At 41.3% G+C, this 26586-nt stretch overlaps 1 protein-coding gene across 1 annotated transcript in view; it reads right to left on the bottom strand.

Annotated features, from left to right (window-relative positions):
• Positions 1–1017: 1017 nt before the first annotated feature.
• Positions 1018–26586, bottom strand: part of carmil2 (capping protein regulator and myosin 1 linker 2) — a 65419-nt gene continuing 39850 nt past the window's right edge. The window contains exons 24-35 of the mRNA XM_055648474.1: positions 24860–25035; positions 23406–23493; positions 22260–22397; positions 21420–21486; positions 18788–19047; positions 16543–16646; positions 12146–12518; positions 8427–8543; positions 6240–6276; positions 5074–5169; positions 2570–2905; positions 1018–1725 (exon numbers count right to left, since the gene is read on the bottom strand). Of these exons, the coding sequence (XP_055504449.1) occupies positions 1658–1725; positions 2570–2905; positions 5074–5169; positions 6240–6276; positions 8427–8543; positions 12146–12518; positions 16543–16646; positions 18788–19047; positions 21420–21486; positions 22260–22397; positions 23406–23493; positions 24860–25035 (1860 nt within the window). The 3' untranslated portion in view covers positions 1018–1657. The remainder of the gene's footprint in view (positions 1726–2569; positions 2906–5073; positions 5170–6239; positions 6277–8426; positions 8544–12145; positions 12519–16542; positions 16647–18787; positions 19048–21419; positions 21487–22259; positions 22398–23405; positions 23494–24859; positions 25036–26586) is intronic.

Genomic DNA, 26586 nt, shown 5'->3' with positions numbered 1-26586 from the left:
ACAGTTGGATAAAGGTTGACATTCCTGCAGGGACTCTTATGGTTGATATGCAGTACAGTCACTATAATTGGTGGTGGTGAATGGGATACTGGTTAAAATATACTTTTTGCTTGATTTCTTTTTAGAGATATGGTGTGAAAACAGGCCTTTTGGCCAATCAAGACCACTCTAACCACATTCACTAGTTCTATCCTACACCTAAGGGACAATTTATTTTCACAGATGCCAATTAACCTACAATGTGCACATCTTTGAAATGTGGGAGGAAACCAGAGCACCCAGAGAAAACCCATGCAGTCACAGGGAAAACGTACAAACTGCACACAGAGAGCACCCATAGTCGAGTCTGAACCCGGGACCCTGGCGCTGTAAGGTACCAACTCCACCGCTGTGCCGCCCTTTAAATTTACATTTTTTTTTAACAAAATGTGTTGGAATGGTATAAAATATTTTTAAGCATCATTGGAGCTTAAGTGGAGGGTATTCCATCGCATCCATGATTTGTGCATTTATAAATGGTGGTAAGGTGATGACAGACATGGAGAATCTCCACAGAATTCTGACATATTACGCAAGATACTGGCCCAGTTAAAGTTTGTTGAATGTCAGAGGAAGGTTATCAGAGTCTCCCTCTTTGGAGAATCGTATTTCTTTTTGAAAAACCAGGTCTGCATATCTTGTTCATTGTGCTGTTGCTCATCTCAACTCCAGGAAAGAGCACTTTGCCACTTCTGGAACCATTGGCAGAGAATGATCTTGGCAGAACTCAACTCAGTTGAAGACGAGACACAAGGAACTGCAGGGGCTGGTTTACAAAAGGACACAAAGTGCCAGAATAACTCAGCGGGTCGGGCATCATCGCTGGAAGACTTGGATAGGTGATGTTTCAGGTCGGGCCCCTTCATCAGACTGATCATGTTGGGGAAGTATTGATACTACTGACAACATTCATTTATAATTAAGACAAAAGGATGGGGCACTGGTTAATGGAGTTGGTTTGTTTCTGCTTTTGTGTCGGGTAAATGGCAATGGGAATTGTAATAGAACGCTTGGTTCTCAAACACATCCAGCAGGAAAATGGGAATATTGTCAGGCCTTTCCCTCCAATGTCCACAGCTATTTGATAACACATAGAATTAACAGAGTTAATAGAATTAATAGATAGAGCTCTTGGGGCTAATGGAATCAAGGGATATGGGGAGAAGACATGGGTTATTGATTGGGGACGATCAGCCATGATCACAATGAATGGCGGTGCTGGCTCGAAGGGCTGAATGGCCTCCCCCTGCACCTAATTTCTATGTTTCTAATGCAGTTGGCTGAATACTGACTTTTGTGATGTTGGTACCTCAGGAGGCCAAGATAGAGCATCAATTTGACACTTTAGGCTGAAGGTGATCCTACGCTTTCGTCAACCAAATCTGCAAACGCAAGTTACATGTATTTTAATCAACGTTTCATACAAATAGTATCAAAAAATAGAACTATCAAATGGAAATAATTTTCTCTTCCAATTCCTTTTTCAACAGATAATCCAGGTAGGTACTTCAAACTGGTGCAGGGGCAGCCCATTTTCACTTCAGCATTTCAATCTTGATTGCATGTGCTGGTTTTAGACAGTCAATCAGCAATGATCATGAAGACTTTCCTTTAAAAATTATGAATGCTCTGCACAGTTGGAGATCTCACGGGGTAACTGTTCTACAGTGGAGGTTTCACTCTTATCTGGAAAGTCAAAGATCACGTTAATGCTTAACTAGACTTTTCTCCAGCATCTTAACTGCTGCTAATTAACAAATGCATTTGATAAAGTGCTGATTAATTGCTGATGTTGAAGTATGAGGTGATGGTGATTGTGTTAGTTATACAAAACCCTCTGTTCGAACCACACATCTGGAGAAGTGTGGGGAGTTTCAGGCAATATTGGACAATGGTGTACATAGAGTTATTCAGCTCTTGTAATTATGTAACTGAGACATTAGAGTGATGATTTGCTTGAACATAAGAAAATAGGAGCAGTGAACAGTACCAGGCCCCTCCCTCCATTCAGTATGCTCATTGTTGATTGATGCTGGCCTCAAATCCTCTTCTGCGCTAGTTCCCCATAACCCTCAATTCCTTGATATTTCAAATATTTATCTGTCTCTACTTTAAACATATCTAATGATCTGATGTCCACCACTAGCTGGGGGAAGAAATTCCAGAGACTACACCCTCTGAGAAAATACATTTCCATGCATCTCAGTTTTAAATGATCAGCCCTTTATTTTTGCAGCTACAGCATGTCTCCTTGTTCGTGGTTCTCCTACCAATGAAAAATTCTCAACATCTACGCTGTCAATCCCCCTTAGGAACATACCTTTGAATAATTGAATTTGCAAAATATGATGAGCAGATAAGGATAGATGGGGAAATTATCCAGGAGTGGTGTTTTAAAAAAAAAAAAATCTGACTGACACGATAATTTTAAAAAGTGACTGACTATAAATCCCTTGAGACTGGATCTTTATCTCTATGATAAAGGTTTACAGCAAAAATAAAATATAGATAAAGAAGCAGTTAGCTGTACCTTCAGAGGCTGAACTTTCTTCATTCTTTTCCTTTACTGCAATGTCATTTTTCTTTATTGATGTTGAATTTGGAGTTGGCGTTGTATGCTTCTCAATGCCATGCGTTTCATCCAGAGTTAAGCTTTGTTGCAATGACACTGTCTTTCTCGGAACTGGTATAGGATTTACATTCTGTTCTTTTTTCCGCTGTTGCAAATATTTTGTTCGTGGAAGTGGAAACAGAATTTTCTGGTCCTTTCCTGATGTGAGTTCTTGTCTTTTATTTTCTTCCTTGCTATCAACTTCTGCATTCCTGGCTTCTGGCGATAATTGCCCTTCAAAATCTCCTCCTTTATCTGGATTGATCAATGAAAATATTTTCTCAAACATCCATAGAGTCAACGTTTCCCCTTTTCTCAAATTTCTGTCATCTTGGTTCTTCTACAATGACGTTTACATTATTACGAATGATTACTTATTTTCAATTTTTCCCCTTTCCTCCCTCTCCTGGTGGCAGCAAGTACTCGTGATTTACTAAGCCCAGGATCTCTATGCTGATTCATAGACCTAGACAGTAATGTTGAACACTAGAAAGGAAGCTTTTGAGACATATTGCTCAGAAGCACAACTCCGGGGACCATTCCCCTCACTCGCTAAAAGGAGATCATAAAGCAAGCTTTCAAACCTAGTGGAAATAGCAATCATCTTATGAGTACAATTCCACCTCCGCATTTGGGACCTCTATTTTATGTACCCAACATGCTCCTATGTGCAGCTGCCAAGGTGGGGGGGGGGGGGGGGGGGGGGGGGGGGAGGGAGATTTTTGGGCAGCACAGTGGTACAGCAGGAGAGTTGCTGCCTTACAGTGCCAGAGACCTGGGTTCCATCCTGACTACGGGTGCTGTCTGTATGGAGTTTTGACACAAGAAAGCACAAACTGCTGGAAACCATCAACAGGTCAGGAAGCATCTGTGCAGACTAATGCCGCAAGATCACTGCCAGGACATTACAAATGATGTGGAAAAAATAATCTATGTGGAGTAACCAACTGAAGGTTCCAGGACCACAAATTCAGAAACCACTAAGAGAAGAAAAGAAGTTAATATGCTGACATAAATAATGTAAAACAAACTGTAGCATTTATTTCTATAGGGTTAGAATTGAAAACTAGAAAATACTGCTGAACTTGGACCATACACAAAGTAGTAATACTGCATTGAAATAGGCCCTTCTGCCCGAATTGCCCATGCTGTCCAAAATGCCCCGTCTACATTAGTCCCACCTGCCCACGTTTGGCCCATATCCCTCTAAACCTTTCCTATCTCTGCACCTATCCAGATGTCTTTGAAATGTTGTTATAGCACCTAAAAGTAATATGTACATTTCTGGTTGCTGTAATATAAAAGTGTATTCAGGCAGTGAAGATCCACTGTAATGATAACAGAGTTGAGGGATTCTGGCTGCGGGAACGTATGAAAGAAATACATGGACATGGACATATTAGACTGAGAAAGTGATGCTAGAGGCTTTTCTTTCAAATTAGTTACAGTTTTATAGAGTATACACGGAGAATGTTTCCACTTTTGTGGATCAAGTAATCTTCAAGCAATTAAATAAAGAATTTGGAAGCAACAGGTTTATCAAAAGGAGGAGTAGGTCATGTTAAATAGAAATGGATTGAGGAAAGATAGGAAGATCAATTTATGTAAATCCTGACATGGTCTGATGCATATTTTTATGTATTCCTACGTAAAACATCCTGTTGAAATTTTGTATTTACTGCTGTTCCCCTAGCAACATGGTAGTTTGTTTTGTGATATTTTCCTATCAAATAATAGGATGCTTTGACTCACCAATAGGAGAAAGATATGTTATTATCTGCAAGATTCTTACCTAGCTTTACTGCTGTGAATTATGACAGGAAGGGAAAGTCAACAAAGTTCTATTTCACCATAAGATAAATGAGGAGTAGTCTACGAGTTAATGGCTATATAAAACCCACTTGTGATATAGTGCCTGTATTTATTACCGTGTGGTAGTTTATCTCCAATGTGCGTCGTATAGATTGTTACTGAATTGGCTGACTGCAGATTAAGCAGTAAGGGTGCTAAAAATTGTATTGATGCCTTTAAATTAGGTAAGGGGAAAAAGGTCAGGCTTTCCGCATCCAATTGCAATCTGCAATAGGTGCATACATTCGAACATCAGGCAAGAAAGCCAACCTTGTCTTTAATTAGATCTTACTGTTCCCTCAAAATATTCATCAGAATACTTTTTCTACAAGATTTGCTGTTAATTACAGTTTGGGTTGTGTTTGGTTGTAATAGCCCCACTAAGCAACAGAATGCTTAAACTCATTGTAAAGACTTGAGAATGGTGACCCAGAAATAAATTATTTTCTTATTATCCCTTCAGCATATTTAAAGATGGTGAAGGGGAAAACTTCTCATAATTCTGCATTAAATTTCAGTATGTCCCACTTCCATTGTAGATGTTTTATCAGTGAGATGAAAATCAATTTTACCTGTTTTAAGGCTTGCACTGGACTTGGCTAAATTGGCTTGCATGGCACGTTTAAGTGATTGAGGCGGAGGCTGTGGTTTGTTCTCTTTGGATATTCCTTCAAATCAAACATATCTGCATTAAAACTATAACTTACATGATTATAGAAAATGTCACAAGTCTTGTGAAACCAAACATTGTCACAGACAAATTACACATTTTGGTTTTAGTGTTCATAAACATAGTCTAAGTTCCTACAAAAGGTTGAGAGGCAGGAAGATTTGGTGAAATTATTCTAGAGTTCAGAGACTGGAGAAGTCTGATAATGTTACACATATGGAGGCATTCGTTGTCATGCCACAGATATTTAAAACAAAACGCACGTGGATGTAAAATATGCCTAGGTTCTGTACGGTTTGGTTTAATTTCAGACAAATGCCAAGAAGAATGGATTTGCTGCCCAGGGAACACAGTCTGATGGGTTGTGAAGACGTCCAAAAGATGCTGATTGACTGTCAATAGCTCAGCATTTGACTGTCGGCCTTCGAAGCGTGGGCACACGTCTGCGGTCTTGGCAATTGAATGAAGCAGCTGACTTAGTTTAGTTTTAGTTAAATAAATAAACGTTATCCTTTTAAAATAACCCTTGCATCTTAGGACATCTTGGGGCAGCACGGTAGCATGGCGGTAGAGTTGCTGCCTATAGCGCCAGAGGACAGGGTTCGATCCTGACTATGGGTGCTTGTCTCTACGCAGTTTGTACGTTCTCCCCGTGACCTGCGTGGGTTTTCTCCAAGATCTTCGGTTTCCTCCCACGCTCCAAAGACGTACAGGTTTGTGGGTTAATTGGTTTGGTATTAATGTAAAATTGTCCCTAGCATGTGTAGGGTAGTGTTAATGTGCAGGGATCGCTGGTCAGTGTGGACAACTCATAATGGAGTAAAATCTGACAAATTAGTCCCTTCATCAGGACTCTACTCATCAATGATCAGAGGAGTAAGATGCTTTCCATTAAATTTACTCACTAATTTTCTTTTATTTGAAGCAGTTTATATTTTGTATTTTCTTCCGTGTTAAATTAATCTTAAATTCATGTTGGCTTTAATGAAAATGTTGAATATTGAATTCCATCTCAAGCAGTTATTTTCACATGAAACAATATTTAAAATAAACTTTTTTCTGTCTTACCTTTAAATTCTGTTACTTTAAACTCTGATTCCGAGCTCTATAAATGCAGGAAAAAGTGAAAGAATAAATTACCGCATAGTACGCAAGTGTCTACTGCATGGAAATTCAATTCAACCAATGTGCTGAAATCTTCTGCAAGTTTCAAATGGACCATTGACTTTAATCTCTTTCTGCCATCATGGTTTTATTCTGGCTTTTCCTGCTTTCTGCAAAATCCATGCAAAAATTAATTTTGTTCTTCCTGGGTCCTGCTTATTCATATATAAAATTAGAATTTGTGAATTGCCATCATAACCCACAAATTGTATGTTTTTTCAGTTCAAGTGAGAAATCTCAAATTTGTTTCCTATAGGTTTCAGTTTTACTAGGTGCAAAAGGACCAAGCAATGAACATAATTTCCTGGTCCAAAACAATGCATGGCATCATCTAATAAAAGTCTTTAACCCAGAATAAGAGGAGATCATTGTTTGTTATAGTCAGTGAATTTGTGGGGAATATTAAATCAAAAGCTAGAACACACAAAATGGCAACGGTCAGGGTGTAGACCCAATTAATTTTACAACAAATACTTAGAAACTAATGAGAGAACAATATAATTTAGGAAAGAAGAGAAGTGTGTTAAAGTTTGTGTTAAGATTGATTATCGAACAGAGGAGAGAAAGTTGGAATAAAAGGGTTGTTTTTAACCTCAAAGGATGTAACTAGTGGAGTGCTGAAGGATCAGTACTCATTTGGTTATGATTTATATTAATGACCAGCAGGAGGAGTGTAAGGCATCCAAGTTTGCCAATGCCATGAAAATAGACAGGAGGTTTGTTGCAATGAGGAGAGTAGAATTCTACAAGAGGCTAGGTGTGTACGTGGAAACTTGGCAAATGAAGTTTAAGGTGGGATTGTGTGAGGTCTTGTTCAAGGAGTTCAGTGCATGAGACGAGGGAAAGGGAAACCCCGAATGCACATCAACATCCTACTATTCTGGCATGTTTTAAGATATTCCAATAACTCGGGTCCATCCTGGCAGGGGCCTCTGAAATGTACATTAAAGTTCTTCCTCCTAATGCTAATTTTAGGTCGAATGCAGAAAGATCAACCCAATTCATTCATGCCAACCAGGATGCCCATCAACCATAGCCAACCTTTGTAATACCTGAAACTATCGAATCACTGCATATTTATTCTACATCTTCAACATATACCATATAAAACAAAGGATATTGCACTGAGCTCTACAGAATCTCTCTGCAAACAATTTTCCATTACCAAAAACACACTGATCATTGTGTTTTGGACTCAACTTGCTATTGCACCATCTGTTTTCCATGAGATATTTTAATGTTGGAAGCTAACACCTAACACCAGTCTTACTATAAATCCAGGCTGACTACATCAAATGCACTACCCTTATCAACATTGTTTGTTATCTTATCAAAAATTCAATCCTCAGCAGATACTATCTTCTTTTAACAAATCTGTGCTGACTCACCTTGCAAGCCTTTCTAATTGATGATACTGAGACTCAAAATTATTTTTCATTATCTTTTATTCAAGAGAGAGATTCTATAGATATAGCTCTAAGGGCTAACAGAATCAAGGGATATGGGGGAGAATGCAGGAACAGGATACTGATTCTAGATGATCAGCCATGATCACATTGAATGGCGGTACTGTCTCGAAGGGCCGTATGGCCTACTCCACCTATTCGCTATGTTTTCCAACAGCAATGTTACAAGCCTATAATTACTGAGGCTGCCTCGTTCTTCCCTTTTATGCAACACATGTTCAATCAATTGGTTACGCAGCACCAGGCTCACATCTAGACCATTTACCCAAATAGTCAACAAACAATATCAGCTTTAGATGCTTGAACAAGATGCTTGAAAAACATTGACAAGTGTGGTTTGCACTATGTTTTGGCATCAGACATCATTGCCTCTAAACAGCTTACATGCCCACTACCATGACCAGTGACTCCACCTTTCGTCTCTCTAAATATCCTTTCAAGTAATTGAGAGAGTCTCAGTAAAACAGGTCAGTATGCAAACATCATTAATTGATTGTAATGAGTGATCTGTTATCCTGGATTAAGGATCTTTCTTTTGAATGTCTGCCAGATTTCATTGGCCCTGCAGAGTTTCAAAGAGAGTTCAGACATTTTAATCCGATTTTCAGAAGCTGTTTTTTCTTACCAGACTCATCTGAGGGTCAGAGGGCATTGTCTTCAGACCTGCTGTGTCTAGTGCCTGGTGTATGTGTTCTTCAGATCTGAACAGCAGTTTTCCTTCAGAGAGCTCAGAGTTACATTCCTGTGTGTTGGCAGAAATATCAGAGGCCCAATATTAACTCACAAAACCTTCAGTTTCAAGTGACTATATAATATATATATATATATAAAATCAGATTGAATACATTTCAGACTTCCATTCACTGATTCATTACATGTAAGCCACAAAAATTAAATGACAAATACAACATGCATTATTTGTTTTAAGAAGGAACTGCAGATGCTGGAAAATCGAAGGTACACAAAAAAGCTGGAGAAACTCAGCGGGTGCAGCAGCATCTATGGAGCGAAGGAAATAGGCAACGTTTCGGGCCGCTGTTTCTCCAGCTTTTTTGTGTACATGCAATATTTGTTTATTGAATAATATTAAATACCCTTCTCCTTCTACCCCCCCCCCCTCCCCCCCCGTTGTTGTTAACCCCTTGATTACAGCTTAATGGTTCCCTGTGCCTCGCCCACATGGCATCAGGCCAGAGCTTGTCCCCCTCCCCTCATCTTAAAACACTTATGCCACTTATGTAATCATGTCCTCTCCTGACTAAAGCCTAGATAATATACAGGTAGTTCTGCCAATAACATGATTGTTACATTCCTAACAACCTTGTGTTATAGAAAACTGGGTTATTAAAACAACTGTCTCAATGGGGAAAAGGGGTTACGGGGCTAGAGTGTTCCAGACACGCAACGACAAAGACATTTTTCAAAGAAATGGGACATCTTGGTCTGTGCGGGCAAGTTGGGCACAAGGGCCTGTTTCCATGCTGTATGCCTCTAGGATTCTATGTTACATTGTATAGTAGAGCATCATTACACAAGTGCCAATAGAAGCAATTGCACATGAAAGCAGCTGTGTTCCTTGGAGACAGGGAGGTTACATGGAAAGTTTATTTTTTCTAGACTGTTTTTTTCCAAGGCAGGTTTGTTTTTACCCCCATCTCCGCCCTATCTCGAGGGGCAGAGAGAATGGGGCAAAGAAAGAGAGAGAGAGGGGGTGGTGGGAGGGGGGGTAGAAGGGGGTGGAGGGGGAGAGGAGGGGAGGGTGAGAGGAGAGGGAGGAGGAGTGGGGGAGAGGGGGGGAGAGGTGGGGGAGGGCGGCTGGGCTGGGGCGGGGCTCGGACGCTGTGGATGGCCAGCCGAGTGTGGGTTGACTGCGAGCATGAGGCGACAAAATGACTGCGAGTCGGGGGGGGTTTAACGTAACTCGCAGCTCGTGGAAAACAGTGGCCAGCAGGCTGCGCGTTGAAAACTCTGCGCAGCTGGCCGCGAGGAGCAGAGCCATTGTGACGTCATCAGCTCGTTAGCTTTAAAAAATGTCGGAGGAGACTTGATGAGCAGGATGGCCCAATTCTGCTCCTATCACTTATGAAGTTATGATCTTAATTCAATGTCAATAAATACTCACTCTTGTAATGAAGATGCTATGAATGAGTGTGGGCTAGATCGCTGGCATAAAACTGCGGTTATAAAATGTGTCTGACCCCTAGGCTCATCCGGTTAGGAAATGTTTTATGATGGTGGAGCTACAGGACACATGCTTTCCGGTGGTCATTTTTTTTGCCCTCATTACCAGATATCTTTCTGCAATCTACAGGTATCATCCTCATTAAGTCATTATTAATCATAGACAACCTTTGTAATACCTGAAACTATTGTAATCACTCCATATTTATGTCTACATCTTCAACATATACAATGTAAAACAACAGATCTTGCACTGAGTACTACAGAATCTCACTGCAAATACATTTCCATCAACAAAAACACTGATCATTATTCAGTTTTAAACTACACTTGCCATTGTCCCATCTGTTTTCCCTGAGACGTTTCCATGTTGGAAGCTATCAACAGCCTTGCTATAAATCCAGACTGACTACATCAAATACGCTACCCGTATCAACATTGTTTGTTATCTCTTCAAAAATGCAATCCTCCGCAGATACTATCTTCCTTTAACAAATCTGTGCTGACTAGCCTTGTAAGCCTTTCTAAGTGATGATCAATACATGGACGCAACAGCAATGTTACAAGCCTATACTTACTAAGGCTTCACTTTTATACAACACATCATTTGCACCACCTGGTCATGCAGAACCAGGCTCATAGCTGGACCTAGAGCTTGAGACTAGGAAATGCTCGAGTCCCCTCTTAAACAGGCTGTGGCACATTTTATCCAGGTCCAGCAATTTCAAATGCGCTACACCTTTTAATACAGTATTTAATTTCCCCAATAACTAATGATATTATTCTCCCTGACGTCTGCATCATTCCCCCTTGTTTGTGAGGAGAGGTGCAAAATATTAATTGAGAATCAGAACCACATATTCTGTCTCCACAAATCAGTTGTTGCTGTGGTCTTGATTTGACCGTACCCTTTTTTGTTGGCCTCGTGTCCTTTGCATATATATAGGCTTTACTTTCTCTAAAATAGACACATTGTGCTGGGGTAACTCAGCAGGCCAGGCAGCATGAGAAAAAAGATAGGTGATATTACGGGTCAGGTCCCTTCTTCAGTCTGAAAGTAGAGCGGAGGAAACTGGAGATAAGAAAAGACCAGAACAAAGCAGGGTCTGCAACAGATGATCAAGGAAGGGTCGAGCCCATAATGACCCATTGTTGGCTGAGGAAGAGGTGATAATGAAGGGATACAAGGATGCGAACAGTGGAACTAGTAGGATGACTAGGATGGGGAAGGAGGAGAGAGAGGGAATGCACAGTTTACTTGAAATTAGATAAATCATACCGCTCGGTTCAAAGCTGACCAAGCAAAATATGAGGTGCTGTTCCTCCAAATTAATGACATGATGTATTTGAATTTAGAGAAGGTAAAATCACTGTTGACAATGTAAAATTACTGATTAATAATCTTATATTCGTAAAAAATGGCCTTGTCCACACAAAACTAAATCAGAAAATGTTGGAAATGAAATGTAATGACATCAGGATTTAATGCAATTACATCAGGATCTCATTAGGAGAAAAACTATTGGGGAGGGGGAGGAGTCCAGAACCAGGGGTCACAGTTTAGAAATATGGAGTAGGCCATTTAGGACTGAGATGAGGAAAAATGTCTTCACCCAGAGAGTTGTCGATCTGTGGAATTCTCTGCCACAGAAGGCAGCGGAGACCAATTCACTGGATGTTTTTCAATAATGAGTTAGATTTAGCTCTTAGGGCTAAAGGAATCAAGGGATATGGGGAAAAAGCATGAAAGGGTACTGATTTCTGAAGAAGGGTTTCGTCTGAAGCCTGAACAGTCTGAAGAAGGGTTTCGGCCCTTTGCTCCATAGATGCTGCTGCATCCGCTGAGTTTCTCCAGCATTTTTGTGTACCTTCGATCTTCCAGCATCTGCAGTTCCTTCTTGAACACAATACTGATTTTAGATGATCTGCCATGATCATATTGAATGGCTCGAAGGGCCGCATGGCCTGCTCCTGCACCTATTCTCTATTATTTTATGTGTCTATGCTTCTAAAACCTTGTTTCAGGTAAACACTGATGGATTTTGGCAAATCCAATGATTTTTTCAAATTTTCAGCATTTCTGGTTTTCGAAATGTCTGAACACGTCTCTCTTCCAGTCATCTCTGAGCATTCTCACTGTTTTAAAAACATCTTACCACATACCAAAGCATGAACTGACAAATTACTGGCATCCATGTTCCCAGGGAAGAGAATTAATGAGTGTGCTTTAACCCTTCGTGGCGGCGACTGACATTTGAGAACATCCTCTTGTTTGCTTGGCTCGCCACTGCTCTGTGGTGGTGCTGCCTGACCCAGCATCTCCTCTGATTTACAGTGCGGTCTCAGGAAATCCAAGGATGAACTCTTCTTGTTTTTCCGTTGGTTTCCCTCGGGGTCTCCCTCTGTTTTTTTCATTTTATTGATCTTTCCTTTCTTGAAGATAAAGAAGTCGCTGAGTTTAGGGTATCTCTTTTTAGTTTTTAAAGGGATTGACGTTGTGGTGCTTGGTTCTTCTTGCTTCACAGGGTCGGCGTTCCTGTACAAACCAGAGAAATAGTTCAAGGAGAAACAGTCGGATCACAACAATCCAGCCCCATGTGATACAAACGCTTCCCCAAGTTACAATACATCAGCTACTGGGGGCTCTTTATATGACGTGTTTGAAATTATAGTTAATAATAGACTTTCTAACAGATCTTCATTCAACTTGGCACATCCAATTTTCTAACATAATTTACACAATGATCCAGGCTGTTACAAAAAATAATTGTGTGTCTGATCATCCCCATTGTGAAACTGTAGATTGCAAATATCCATCAAGATGAGAAGTTGCAAACTACAACCTAATGATTTGTGGGCATAATCTTGTCTAGCCACAGTGCACATTGACCCAAGTCGATGATGTATTTGTTATCTCGACACAATATTTCAATGTTTGGTAGTTTTAGCTAAAATTGGGTACGTTTTAAAAAGCTCACTCCTGTAAATTGTGATTTATTGATAGGGAGGATTAATTTGGGCTTTTGCATTTACTTGATAACTGATATACAATATAAAGAAAAAATATTCATGGTTAACTTAGATCTTGTCAAAGACTTCATTTTCATGCTCGATTTGTACATCTATTAGGATATCGGAAATTCAGGAACAGTTTGACGAAAAATACTGCAGATTCTATAAGCACATATAAGCCAACTAAGAAAATATTCATCAGCTCAGAGAACAAGGGTATCACATGGACACAACATGCTGGAATAACTCAGCAGATCAGGCAGCATCACTGGAGAACAAGGTTTGTCTAGAGATGCTGCCTGACCAGCTGAGTTACTCCTGTGCACTTTGTGTATCGGGCAGCGGATTTTTTGTAGAATGGTAACCAAAGTTCTGCATCTGCAGTTCCTACGTTTCTATATATCATACCCACCTAATCCCTTCCCAACTGCAAGAAAATACTACATAAGACTCAAGACCTATATGACCTCGGCGATCGAGTAACGCTGGGATGAGCTGCTAGGCGCAAACTCGCGACCTTGCGGATACGAGCCGAGCACTCTACCACTGAGCGGGATCTCTTAGGTTACAGACCTCTGCTCTAAACCACATCCAGTCATAAATAACAAATGCTAGTGGCTACAATAAATATGTACATTAGTGAGATTTCGAAAAAAAATGGGAGAGGCTAATCGGGTCTAAATACACTCTTCCTTTATATAGTTTGCACAATTTCTATAAAATATATCTACTTTGTTCCTTAAATTCCTTATTACCCACAATCCATTCCCAATTAGTTTAGAAAATTATATATTGGACCTGAAACGTCACCTATTCTTTTTTTCCAAAGATGCTGCCTGATCATCTGAGTTACTCCAGCATTTTATGTCTGCCCTAATTTAATTGAGATGATTTCAACTTATTAAAAGTGATCAAGCAGGGAAAAGCAACAGTGACAACCTGGTTGGAAGGAAATTAAACCTTGGGCAAATCCCAACTAATTTGGTTTATTACTGCCAAAATAGCAGGAGGGTTCAGATTTGTCTCTTTTGTCTGATCGTCATGGCTTCTTTGGGAAACAGTAACAGTGAGTTTTGAGGTAAACAATAGGACAATAACAGCAGAATGAAACGGTTGGCATCTGTTTGAAGGAAATCATCGCTTTGGAGTGTTTTGTTAAAAACAACCCTAGTCTTACCCTAATGAATTATCAATGACAGAAGTCTGTGATATATGAGGCAAGATAGTTTAGAATGTAGTAGGGGCGGCACGGTGGCACAGTGGCACAGTGGTAGAGTTGCTGCCTTACAGCACCAGAGACCTGGGTCCCAGGTTCGATCATGACTACGGGTGCTGTCTGTACGGAGCTTGTACGTTCTCCCCGTGACCTACGTTGGTTTTTTCCCCCGAGATCTTGGGTTTCCTCACACACTCAATAGACGTACAGGTTTGTAGGTATAAATGTAAATTGTCCCTAGTGTGTGTAGGATAGTGCGAGTGTGTGGGGATTGCTAGCCGGTGTGGGCCGAAGGGCCTGTTTCTGCACTGTATCTCTAAACGAACTAAATCAAGATTGGGAAGAAACAATAAGCTTGGGCTCTGCACGTGGAAACATAACATGGTCATATTGTATTTTCTGCTTATTGGTTAAATAAATTGTGTGTATCTGTGCATGATCTCACTCAGTTAACCAGCCTGGCTGTAAACCATATTCTGGCTGTAAACCATATTCTGCTATTTGAGTTCATGCTTTGTTTCAGAATCTGTGTTCTTACGTTAGATATTAGTATAGATCAATCAATCCTGTATAACATCCACAAACCTATTTGCCTGCATTTAGCCCATATTCCTCTAAACCTTTCCAATCCACGCACCTTCTAAGTATCCTTTAAATGCTATTATAATACCAAATATTCATCAAATGTTTTATTTTTTATTTAAGATTTCTATTACATTTTGATTAAAGAAGTTATGCTTACAGTGATAGAAATCTTCAATAAAAATTAAACATTTAATGAAAATTTGGTATTATAACAGCATTTAAATGACACTTAGACAGGTATGTGGATCTTTATAAATCCCTCATTAGGCCCTAACTTGAATAATGTAACACAATTTGCCACTACACTTTAAGCTTTTCAAGGTCTTAGAGTGGAAAGCAGATTTAGCAAAAATTTGAATTGGACTCAGTTATGCTCACGTACTCCAAACGCTGTGTTCTCTTTAAATGAGAGAAAATGAGGCAAAGATTGAGTAGTAGGTGTTCAGAATTATGAAAGGTGTTGAAACAGTACCTAGGGTGAAAGCCTCCAGCAGCAGATGGCAAGCGCATGTGTTGAAAATAATTAACATGAAAAACCTTAGGCAAAGAGAATTATTTTTATATACAGCAGATTGTGACAATTTGGCTCGTGGAATGTGAAAATGTGGCTCAATAGTAACTTTAAAATGGAACTGAGTTACTGCTTGAACAGGAACATTTTACAGACCACTGGAAAGAGTAAGGGAGTGGCACTAATTGGTTTTCCACTGCACGTAGAAACATAGAAAAATAGGTGCCAGAGTAGGCCATTCAGCCCTTCGAGCTAGCACCACCATTCAATTTGATCATGACTGATCATCAAAAAATCAGTACCCCATTTCTGTATTTTTCTCACATCCCTTGATTCCTTTAGCCCTAAGAGCTCAATCTAACTCTCTCTTGACACAATCGGCCAAAGACCTAATAGATTATGATGCAAGCCATGGACCATTCTGCAGCTTACTTGCCACAGGATAAAAAACAGTTATATTAACAACATGCTGAGGTGAATGAAATACTGCAAATGTGTTGCATATAATCTTTTCTTTCCGAAACATTCATTTAAAATCAAAGAGGACATCAGAATACTTTTCTGGTAATAAGTCTTCCATCTCTAACATATAATGAGAATATTTCCTCAACCCCATCTCCCACTTAATCCATGTAATTGCCTTGAAAATGGTGCCTGCCATTCTTTAAATGTCCACCAGGAGGTACACAGGAACAGTGTAAGGCGGCCCGGGCAGTGTGCAGGGCGGTGTGCAGGGCGGTGTGCAGGGCAGTGCTGCTCCCCACCATCATCACCGCGATGATCCAGAAGGGCATGGCTGGCCGAGGTGGACTCACGGTGGAAGGTAAGACCTTTTTTTCACCCAGTTTTATTCCACCAGGGAGGTCTTGCCTTCCACTACCTACAACCTCCAGCAACCACCGTCAACTAGCATCGCAACCGGCTTCGACTAAAAAAACTGGCCGCAACCTATTTTTAGTCGTGGCCGGTTTTGAATTTTTTGAAATAATCGCCAGAACATAGAAGAAGCGGAAACCACTTTCAACCATTAGGAAGACTGACAAAAACCTCTGGGAAACTCCAGGAACCGCTGGACAACCTTGGGTGGGGCGCAAAGTCTCCAGAGGTTTCCGTTCAGGTTTCCTAAGTGGGACAGGGGCATAAGGCAGAGACTAGGTATTGTCCTCTGCGCCCTTTACAAACTTCAATTCAAAATTTACCAACTGAATGATGAATCATCCTGGCATCAGCACATACCTGGTTTCCTCAAATACTGTCTTATTATTGAAGAATTCTTCAAGTCCATCATCTACCTGGGTGTTGGCTGCATTCTCTTTCTTCTCCTGGTCTGCAAATTTCACCTAGTCCACATACAAACAAGACATGTTGAACATACAAGCAGGTATCATCGTCAAATAGAATTTAAAAACGCCCTTCTCAGACCGAGCAAAACTGCAATTTCAATTCTGAAGAATAAACTCTTACCAATGCACAATCATTTAAAGAATTGAGGACCAGAGGATCTAGGTTTATGGTGAAGGGGGGAAAGATTTAACGGGAAGCTGAGTGGTAACTATTTTGTACACAAAGGGTGGTGGGTGTACGGAACGAGCTGCCAGAGGAGTTAGTGGAGGCAGGTACTATCACAACGTTTAAGAAACATTTAGACAGGTACCTAGATTGGGTAGGTTTGGAGGGATATGGGCCAAAGGCAGACAGGTGGGACTAGTGTCATGTGCAAGCTGGGCCGAAGGGCCTGTTGCCACGCTCCATGACTCTATCTATAACTGCGAAACAACTTTTTACAAGAATTCATTTTCCAACTCTCACTTTGCATAAAAAATAACCAAGTTCACCCCACAGGGGAATCATCGGCACACCTGGAACAACATAAAAGGAGCTGAAAACCAGCATGGTTTCTTCCCTCTCCTTTGTGGCCTAGTTACTGAAGGTATTCCAGATACATTTGTACAGGTTAACCAACTTCCTGTTTTCTAACACCCAGGTCCACTGTATAATGCTGATGTTAAAAGTGAATATAATATTATTTTTTTAAATCCCACTTAATCTACTACTGATTCCCTATCCACTTCAAAAGTCTGTTCCTCGTTTCATTAAAATCAAATCCAATATTTCTCTGGCAACTATTATTAAAGGTGTCTTATTAGATTAGCTTAAAGAATTAGTTCCTATCCTTGTGATGACACAGTGTATCGGGATAACAATTTGCCAACATAAGATTGTGCAGAGAATGCTGACAATTCATTAGGTCATTGACCTCAGTACAAGTGACAGTAATAATAAACTAAACTAAACAAAAAATACTTTATAATTTTAGTTCTTCTCCATTTACTTAATTGAATTAAGAATGAAGAATTATTTTAATTGTTAAATGTATCCAGCTGATACTAAGGTTAGGACAAAACTCTGATTATCAATAACCATTTTCTGTTACTTGCACTTTATCAGTTTATTTATTCATGTGTGTATATATTTATATCATGGTATATGGACACACTGATCTGTTTTGTAGTAAATGCCTACCATGTTCTGTGTGCTGAAGCAAAGCAAGAATTTCATTGTCCTATACAGGGACACATGACAATAAACTCACTTGAACTTGAACGTGCTAACTGACCTTCCCAAGTTTTGTTATTGTCATGGTAACTTTGCACTGATATTTCAACACATATTATTCATCGTGGATAGAGGGGGGCAGCAAGAGCTACAAATGCTGCAACACACAATGTTCCTTTTACTGTCTTCTGTTGGTGAACAGCACTCATTAAACGTTTATCCCAGGATGCTGTGTTAAATTCACAAAATTACAAATTACACAATTACAAGTATGGAGTAACTCTAATCTGGTCAATTAGCACTCTCCACGTTTATTCTAAAACTAGGAAACACTATGGGAGCTGGAATCTCATCCTTTACCATAAAAGGTTCCTGATTGCACACTTCCTTTTTGCAGTCGGGGGGAAGAGATAGGAATTTACTGGTAGCCGCAGAGTTCTTTATTTCTACCTGATCTTTTCAAACATAAGTAACTACCAAAAAGATTATTGGATTGATCAACAACCTTTTAACGATTTGATGATTTGCCTGCAGATATTGATCCGTCAGAACAGGTAAAAGACACAAAGTGCTGGCGTTACTCAGCGGGTCAGGCAGTATAACTGGAAAACATAGATAGGTGACCCTTTTTTCAGACTGAAGGGTCCCAGCCCGAAACATCACCCATCCATGTTATCCAGGGATGCTCCTGACTCACGGAGTTACTACACCACTTTGTATCTTCTTTTGTAAATCAACATCTGTATTTCCCCCCTCCTACATAAACAGGTACATGATAGGAAAAGTTTGGAGGTATATGGACCATGCACAGGCAAGTAGGACTAACTCCATTAAGCAACTTGGCTGGCATGGACGTTGGGCCGAAGGGCCTGTCTCTATGCTGTAGGGATCTATGTACAGCTTTGACTCTGAGAAAATGACTTACGGAAGGTTTGGAAGGAGGCTGCTTCCTGGTCCGATTTGGCCTTGGTCTTCCCCGTGTGTGGTGCTGCAGTTTAAATCCTTCTGTGGGCAGCTCTATTAGACAATCCGTAGAATCATTCTCAGTATTTGTGCCATTTGCAGCAGTTATTTCTTCACAGGCTGGATGCGACTTAACAGACTGAACGTCATCTGCCAGCAGTTCTGTTGTAGTTGCAGAAGGCACTTCTTCAGTTTGTCTTTCTACCTCCATGTCCGAGCTCCCTGAGGAAAAGAAAATAACTTAATTAAGCACACAGTGAATCTGTAGCTCATACTTAGTCCTTGTTTTAATCTTCTCCCCATCTCCGGCTGTTCACTGTCTTTGGGCCAGTGTTCCATTGGTACCATTCACAATCATGTGTCGCATCCAACCACCTTGAGATTAATTGGGACAGGACCAGGGTTCTGAATGGTGCAGAATTTTTTTAATCCATTCAAGAAGACCATTTTTAGCATCAGAACGTGGCGATCCTAACGCAGAGGAGTCAATGCAAGGCTCGTTGTGATGGAATGACTTTGAACAAGTGGGCATGATGGATCTGCAAGAGGCATGTTGGTTAGAGCAAATATAATTCAGTTTAAATTTGTTATAGAAAAGGCAAAAATAAATAGACTGGATAAAATTTCTAGAATAATACAACTTCTTGAAAATCAATGCCACTTGACCCAGTGGTTGATATGGAGTTACCCAATCTAATCCCACCTTCCAGCACTAGATCTGTCGACCTGCAGTCCATAGCTCTTCAAGCCCTTTTCCAAGTAGGTCAAAGCTGTTAGAGGCTTCTGCTTCTACCACCAGTCAGTTTCAGACGTCTACTGCCGTCAGTGTGGACTTTTATTTAACTTCTACCAATTACTGTAAATCTACGCCTCTTGGTTTTTTAACCTGAGGGAAATAGGTCCTTCCGTTTTCACTCTGTCTAGGTTCCTCATAATGTTTTAAACCTCATTTAAGTCCCGTCTCAGCTTCCTCTGTTCAAAAGAAAACAAGCGTCAAAACTTATCTTACTGGTAAAATGTTTCTGCACTGACAACATCACTGTCTGAAGAAGTGTTTTGGCCCAAAACGTTGCCTATTTCCTTCGCTCCATAGATGTTGCTGCACCCGCTGAGTTTCTCCAGCATTTTTGTGTACCTTCGATTTTCCAGCATCTGCAGTTCCTTCTTGAACACATCACTGTACATCTCCTCCTTGCCCTCTCTAGTATTTGTTTTCTTCAAAATTGATGATTTTCATCAACAGAAGATCAGGTAGACTTGCTGCCTCACAGCGCCAGAGACCCGGGTTCGATCGTGACCTCTGGTGCTGTCTGTGTGGAATCTGCACCTTCGCTCTGTGACTGCCTGGGCTTCCTCCGGGTGCTTCGGTTTCCTCCCACATCCCAAAGATGTACGGGTTTGTCGGTTAACCGGCCTCTGTAAATTGTCCCTGGTGTGTTGAGAGTAGGATAACATACTGTAGAACTAGTGTGAACAGGTGATCAATGGTCGGCGTAGACTTGGTGGGCCGAAGGGCCTGTTTCCCTGCTGTTTCTCTAAACTAAACTAAACCGTACACAGTCCACGAGTACTGTCTGTGTTGTATGCAGTTTTAGCAATAAAACGCCTGCCCTTATATTCACTGATAATATAACTAATAAAGTAAGTTATTTTATTAACCTGTCCTGTTACCTATTAGGATCTATGGCAACCACTTTAAGTCTTCCATGCCAAGTTACAGTGGTGAAATTAAGCGGTCTTAAGAATTGGCATGCATGTGATTAAATGCTCACGTATGATTCAAATCTAACACCAAGTCTGAAAACAGCCTGATTCATTCAGAGACTGGCAATAGGGAAGGATCAGGCTCAGAATTTACAGTAAGGACTGAACTGGGCATGTTTAAGAAATCCATTCAGAGAAATAAAGACAGCCTCAAATTATAAAGCATTAAATGTCATGGGTAGAGTAGGCAAAAATTAAAATCAGATAGTTAATAGATTTTATGATATTAATAGAAACATAGAAAATAGGTGCAGGAGTAGGCCATTCGGCCCTTTGAGCCTGCACCGCCATTCGATATGATCATGGCTGATCATCCAACTCAGTTTCCCATCCCTGCCTTCTCTCCATACCCCCTGATCCCTTTAGCCACAAGGGCCCCATCTAACTCCCTCTTAAATATAGCCAATGAACTGGCCTCAACTACCTTCTGTGGCAGAGAATTCCACAGATTCACCACTCTCTGTGTAAAAAATGATTTTCTCATCTCGGTCCTAAAAGACTTCCCTCTTATCCTTAAACTGTGACCCCTAGTTCTGGACTTCCCCAACATCGGGAACAATCTTCCTGCATCTAGCCTGTCCAACCCCTTAAGAATTTTGTAAGTTTCTATAAGATCCTCCCTCAATCTTCTGAATTCTAGCGTGTACAAGCCGAGTCTATCCAGTCTTTCTTCATATGAAAGTCCTGACATCCCAGGATAATAATTGTGATGAGTATATATTATGGTTCACAGTGTGGTCTATCCCCTTATAAAATGTGAACATTTTCTGCAGTTGCTGGAGTTAGAAAAATCGTTCATTTTCAGTTAGTATGTTATTTTCCCCACTTACTCTTCAAAGCTGTAGTTGGCCTGATTCTTCTGGAATGTATGGTCTTCCTACGAAGTATAGACAGATTCTGTGGAAGAGATGTCACATTTGTTAGAAATTAGCAATATTTTATATTATTCATTCAGTTTTTGGATCTGAGTATCACAAGCATGGACAGCATTAATTGGCTTGAGAGGTGGTAGTGAGCTGGCTTCTTAAAACACCATATTATTTATGCAACAAAGTCTGAGTTGCATAAATTAATGTCGTAAGCCAACCCCAATAAGAATTATCTAATCTTTGAAGTTCACCTTGAAAAGAAAGCACGATACAGTAGTCCCATGTTATAATGGACCATGGGTTGGGGGTAGGGGAGGGGGGGGGGGCATGGTGTCCATTATTGCCGATTATCCACCCAATGCAAAAAACTGCAGATGTTGGTTAATACACAAAAGGACACAAAGTGCTGGAGTAACTCAGACAGGATCTCTGCAGAACATGGCAAGGTGATGTTTTGGGTTGGGATCCTACTTCAGACTTCAGTCTGGAACTGGGCCGAGAATCCCGGTGAGTTGAGGGGATGATCTACGGAGACATTGGTCGTGGCCCGCGGGCGCCCGGAGTGCAGCGAGGGTTGGTGGTCTGGACGTGGGCGGGGGGCGGGGGCAGTAGGTCCGGCTTGGTAGTTGCCAGGGGAGACGGTGTGGGCCAGAGGTGGCGCCTGCAGCCTGGTCTGGCGGTGAAGGTCGGTAGATCCGTCCTCTGTAACTGAAATCCATTACAAAGAGATCCATAAAAACAAGGGTTTACTGTACTCAGTTTCAGCCAATTCCCAATTTTAAAATCTGCTGTGACTAATACCTCCATTGGAACCAAGCCGTCCACTGGGATTTTTAGTGAAACACTACTTTTGTTGCTGATGACTTCTTCCTCTGAGATTTCTACACGTGTTGTGTTTGTGTCTAATGTTTCACACGGAGACTGCATTACATAACATGCCTAAATGGAGAAAATTCAGAGTGTAAATGAATTGTCTAAAATTAAAGGTAATAGCTTTTCATAAGTTCAAAGTTCATAGTTCATAATATGGGAGCAGAATTAGGCCATTCGGCCTATCAAGTCCACTCCGCCATTCAATCATGGATGATCTATCTTTCCCTCTCAACCCCATTGTCCTGCCTTAACCCCTACCATCTGTGCTAAGCAAGAATCTTATTGTTTAGTTTGCTGCCCATTTTACAGGGGAAAGTACAAGGTGGCTGTAAATTGATGTGTAGAAAGCAGATGCTGGTTTAAACAGAAGATAGACACAAAGTGCTGGAGTAAGTCAGCAGGTCAGGGAGCATCTCTGGAGAAAAAGGATGGATGTCGTTTCGGATCGGAACACTTCCTCAGATTGAAAGTAAAGGGGACGGAACATTAGATAGGAAAAGGCCAGAACAAATCAGGGCTGGCATCAGATGACAAAGGTAGGGTGATGTGCCTAATGGCCCATTGTTGGCTGGGGAAGAGGGATACAAGGATGCAAAGGATAACAAAGGGATACAAGGATGTAAACAGTGGAACCAGTAGGATGACTGGGGGGGGGGGGGGGGGGGGGGGGGGGGGGGGGGGGGGGGGGGAAGGAAATGGAATGCAGGGGTTACTTGAAATTAGATACATCAACGTTCATGCAGCTGGGTTGCAGGCTGCCCAAGCTGTAAACAGGTTCTTGATGTGAAAGGGGAGAAGAGTTCTCATGATGAGAGGAAAATGGGAGCGTTGCCCTCTGTGGGAGTTGGTGTTGGAAAGAGTGGAGTGTGGATTGCACGGGTAGATGTGTGGCAGGGGTGAGGTGGGAGAGGGGAGTGTGGCAGGGATGGGAAGAGAAGCTCCAAGACAGGGCGGGGAGGTGACATAAACGGCCAGAGGTTGGGAGCATTGCAGTCATCAAACTGCCAGAATCTAAAAAAAAATAATAATTTATGAAATGTCTTTTACATAATTTATGTCATGAGCAACACTTACAAGCTTCTGCTGAGCAATGGCCAAGTCCTTCAGAACATTGTCGACAATGTGGTTGATTAAAGCAGCGGTAACATTGAGCTTCACTTCACTGTGCCAACACAGAGCAACCATTCGTTATTTACATATCATCGTAATACATCATTATCTCACTTTAAATCCTAACTCGTAGTAGATTCTAGAAACAAGCCGAGTTTGACGTTTCTAATCCCGATTCTCGTTCTCTGACATTTTTTAACTAACTATAATTAAACAGCAAAGGCACAGGGAAAATATTGGAGGAATTCAGCAGAATGGGAAGCCTCTGCCGAGAGAGGTTACAAGTTAATACTTTCTTTCAGAACTGGAATCACACTTGGCCAACAGTATTCAAACATTGTGTGTAGGAAGGAACTGCACATGCTGGTGGTTTACACCAAAGATAGACACTAAATGCTGGCAGTGGCGGACTGGGTCTAAACATTTTTGTTGCCAGGAGACAAAGGGGGCCCACTTCATCAGGGGCCCACTTGATATAGGGGGCCCACTTCATCAGGGGCCCACGCCATCGGGCAAGCTGACACCTTGGCCAGTCCGCAAACGAATGCTGGTATAACTCAGCGGGTCAGGCAGCGTCTTTGGAGAAAAGGAATAGATGATGTTTTGAGTCGAAGCTGAAGAAGGGTCTCAACTCGAAACTATCAAAGGGAAGCTCCTCAGATGCTGCCTGACCTCTTGAGCATTTCCAGCAATTTCTGTTTTTATTTCAGATTTCTGGCATCTGCCATTATTTATTTGTCTATGTTGTGTGCTAATAAAGCCCACTGCATTCAGAAGGCAAAGACACACACAGCCCAGAGAAAGAGGGGATATCATTAGTAGTTCATGAGCTCCTCTCCACAAAGACCTGTCATTTCAAGTTGGTGACATGCTAATATGGTCTGTACCTGTGATGTTTGGTGGACTGTGTGGGGTGGGTGGGAGGCTACAGAGGGCGGTAGACACCGTCCGGTCCAACATAGGTACTATGTCATCGGGGTATCTACAGGAGTCACTGCCTTAATAACACAGTTAATGTCATCACAGACCCACACCGCCTTGACCCCATTCTTATTTTGCTACTTCCATCTGGAAGTAGGTACAGGAGCCTGAAAACCTTGACCACCAGGTTCAAGAAAAGCTTCTTCCTAGAAAACTATCAGGTTCTAGAACACTACACAACATCAGCCTCAGCAACTATGATCTTCTATAGACCGTGTCTTTGGTTACATTGGGGACTTTGCTGGGGTTCATTTTTGCACTATTTGGTTGCCTTCTATAACAGTTCTGAATTGATTGTATTTTTGATTACTATATATTATCTGCGTGCTGTTGTGTTTATGGGGCTGTTAAGCTATAGCAAGCAAGAATTCTATTGTTCTGTCGTCAGCGCATATGACAATTAAATACCCGACTCTTGGACGGGGGAATATCCAGACCTGAGTTTGTTCACGATCCCTAATCCCGTTTGATCAATAATCATGCTCCTTGCAAAATTCTTAGGGTTGACGATTTTGTCAGCTACTTTGCTGATGAACTGTTCCTGCATGTTGACTTTCTGCACAAGACTGGGGCAGAGATTGCTGGCGGACTTCATGAGAGACTGAATGAGTGTCTGAGGAAAATGGAGAGACAAAATTTAATTTGAAAAACATTCATTTTGAAGAAAGATTTTTTAACATACGTTTCCGATTTATTTTTGCCTTAACTTGAGATTATTTCTAGAACGGGATACAGGCGTTGTTCCCAGTTTCAAAACGTTATCCATGTTTATGTCAAAACATTGAGCAATGCAGGTTACAAAACCAAGGGAGTTCCCGGTTTAAGACAGATGATCTCAATTAGCAATAATATGCATACAGTTCATCAAGTTGAAATGATATCAGTTCTCCTCTCGATTAGTACAGTCATAACCAACAATATCTGACTAAATTATAGTCAGTCTTATATGTCCTAAAAAATAACATTGTCACAATTACAGATCTATGCTTATTCATTATCGTTTCATATGGTCAAAACTCAGAACAAAGTTGATGGAAGAATAGTAAGCCCATGAAGACACAGTAGCCTTGTCACAATCTCTCTCTGCAACTGTATTCTGCAGCAAATCTCTCTTCTGTCCTAATCAAGACCGAAGTGCCAATGCTCAATCCTGCATCACCTTTGATTTTCAGAATCGACCTGTTGTTCAGTACTCCCTGCTCAGAAAGGAGAGCCAGTTAGCTTCTATTTTACATTAACTCAGCCTGGTCTTGCTGCTTTGAGAGAAGACCTCTTTCTGCTGACCTTGCTGGAGAAAGGGGGAAAACAAAGATCTCATTCCTAATCACACCCAAATTCTGGCAGACCTTTGTGTCAGGATCAACATCCCAATCCTAAGGCAATACGGCACATGGCACAGCTGTATAACTGCTGCCTTACTGAGACCTGGGTTTGATCCCGACTACGGGCACTGTCTGTGCAGAGATTGTATGTTCGCCCTAGGACCATGAGGGTTTTCTCCGGGTGCTCCGGTTTCCTCCCACATTCCAATGCATGCAGGTGTGTAGGTTCATTGATTACCGTAAATTGCCCCTAGTGTGTAGGATGTGAAAGTGGGATCACATGGAACTAGTGTACGGGTGATCAATGGTCGGCGCGGACTTGGTAGGCCGAAGGCCCTGTTTCCACACTGTAGACAATAGCCAATAGGTGCAGGAGTAGGCCATTCGGCCCTTCGAGCCAGCACCGCCATTCAATGTGATCATGGTTGATCATCCCCAACCAGTACCCCGTTCCTGCCTTCTCCCTATATTCCCTGGCTCCATTATTTTTAAGAGCCCTATCTAGCTCTCTTGAAAGCATCCAGCGAACCCGCCTCCACCGCCCTCTGAGGCAGAGAATTCCACAGACTCACCACTCTCTGTGAGAAAAAGTGTTTCCTCATCTCCATTCTAAATGACTTGCTCCTTATACTTAAACTGTGGCCCCTGGTTCTGGACTTCCCCCAACATCGGGAACATGTTTCCTGCCTCTAGCGTGTCCAAACCCTTAACAATCTTATATGTTTCAATGAGATCGCCTTTCATCCTTCTAAACTCCAGAGTGTACAAGCCCTGCTGCTCCATTCTCTCAGCATATGACAGTCCCGCCATCTCGGGAATTAACCTTGTAAACCTACGCTGCA

This window comes from Leucoraja erinacea, chromosome 17, assembly GCF_028641065.1.
Source record: "Leucoraja erinacea ecotype New England chromosome 17, Leri_hhj_1, whole genome shotgun sequence".
NCBI classification, from domain to species: Eukaryota; Metazoa; Chordata; class Chondrichthyes; order Rajiformes; family Rajidae; genus Leucoraja; species Leucoraja erinaceus.
Note: the sequence above shows the minus strand (reverse complement) of the source record. Positions and strands in the feature narration are given on the sequence as shown.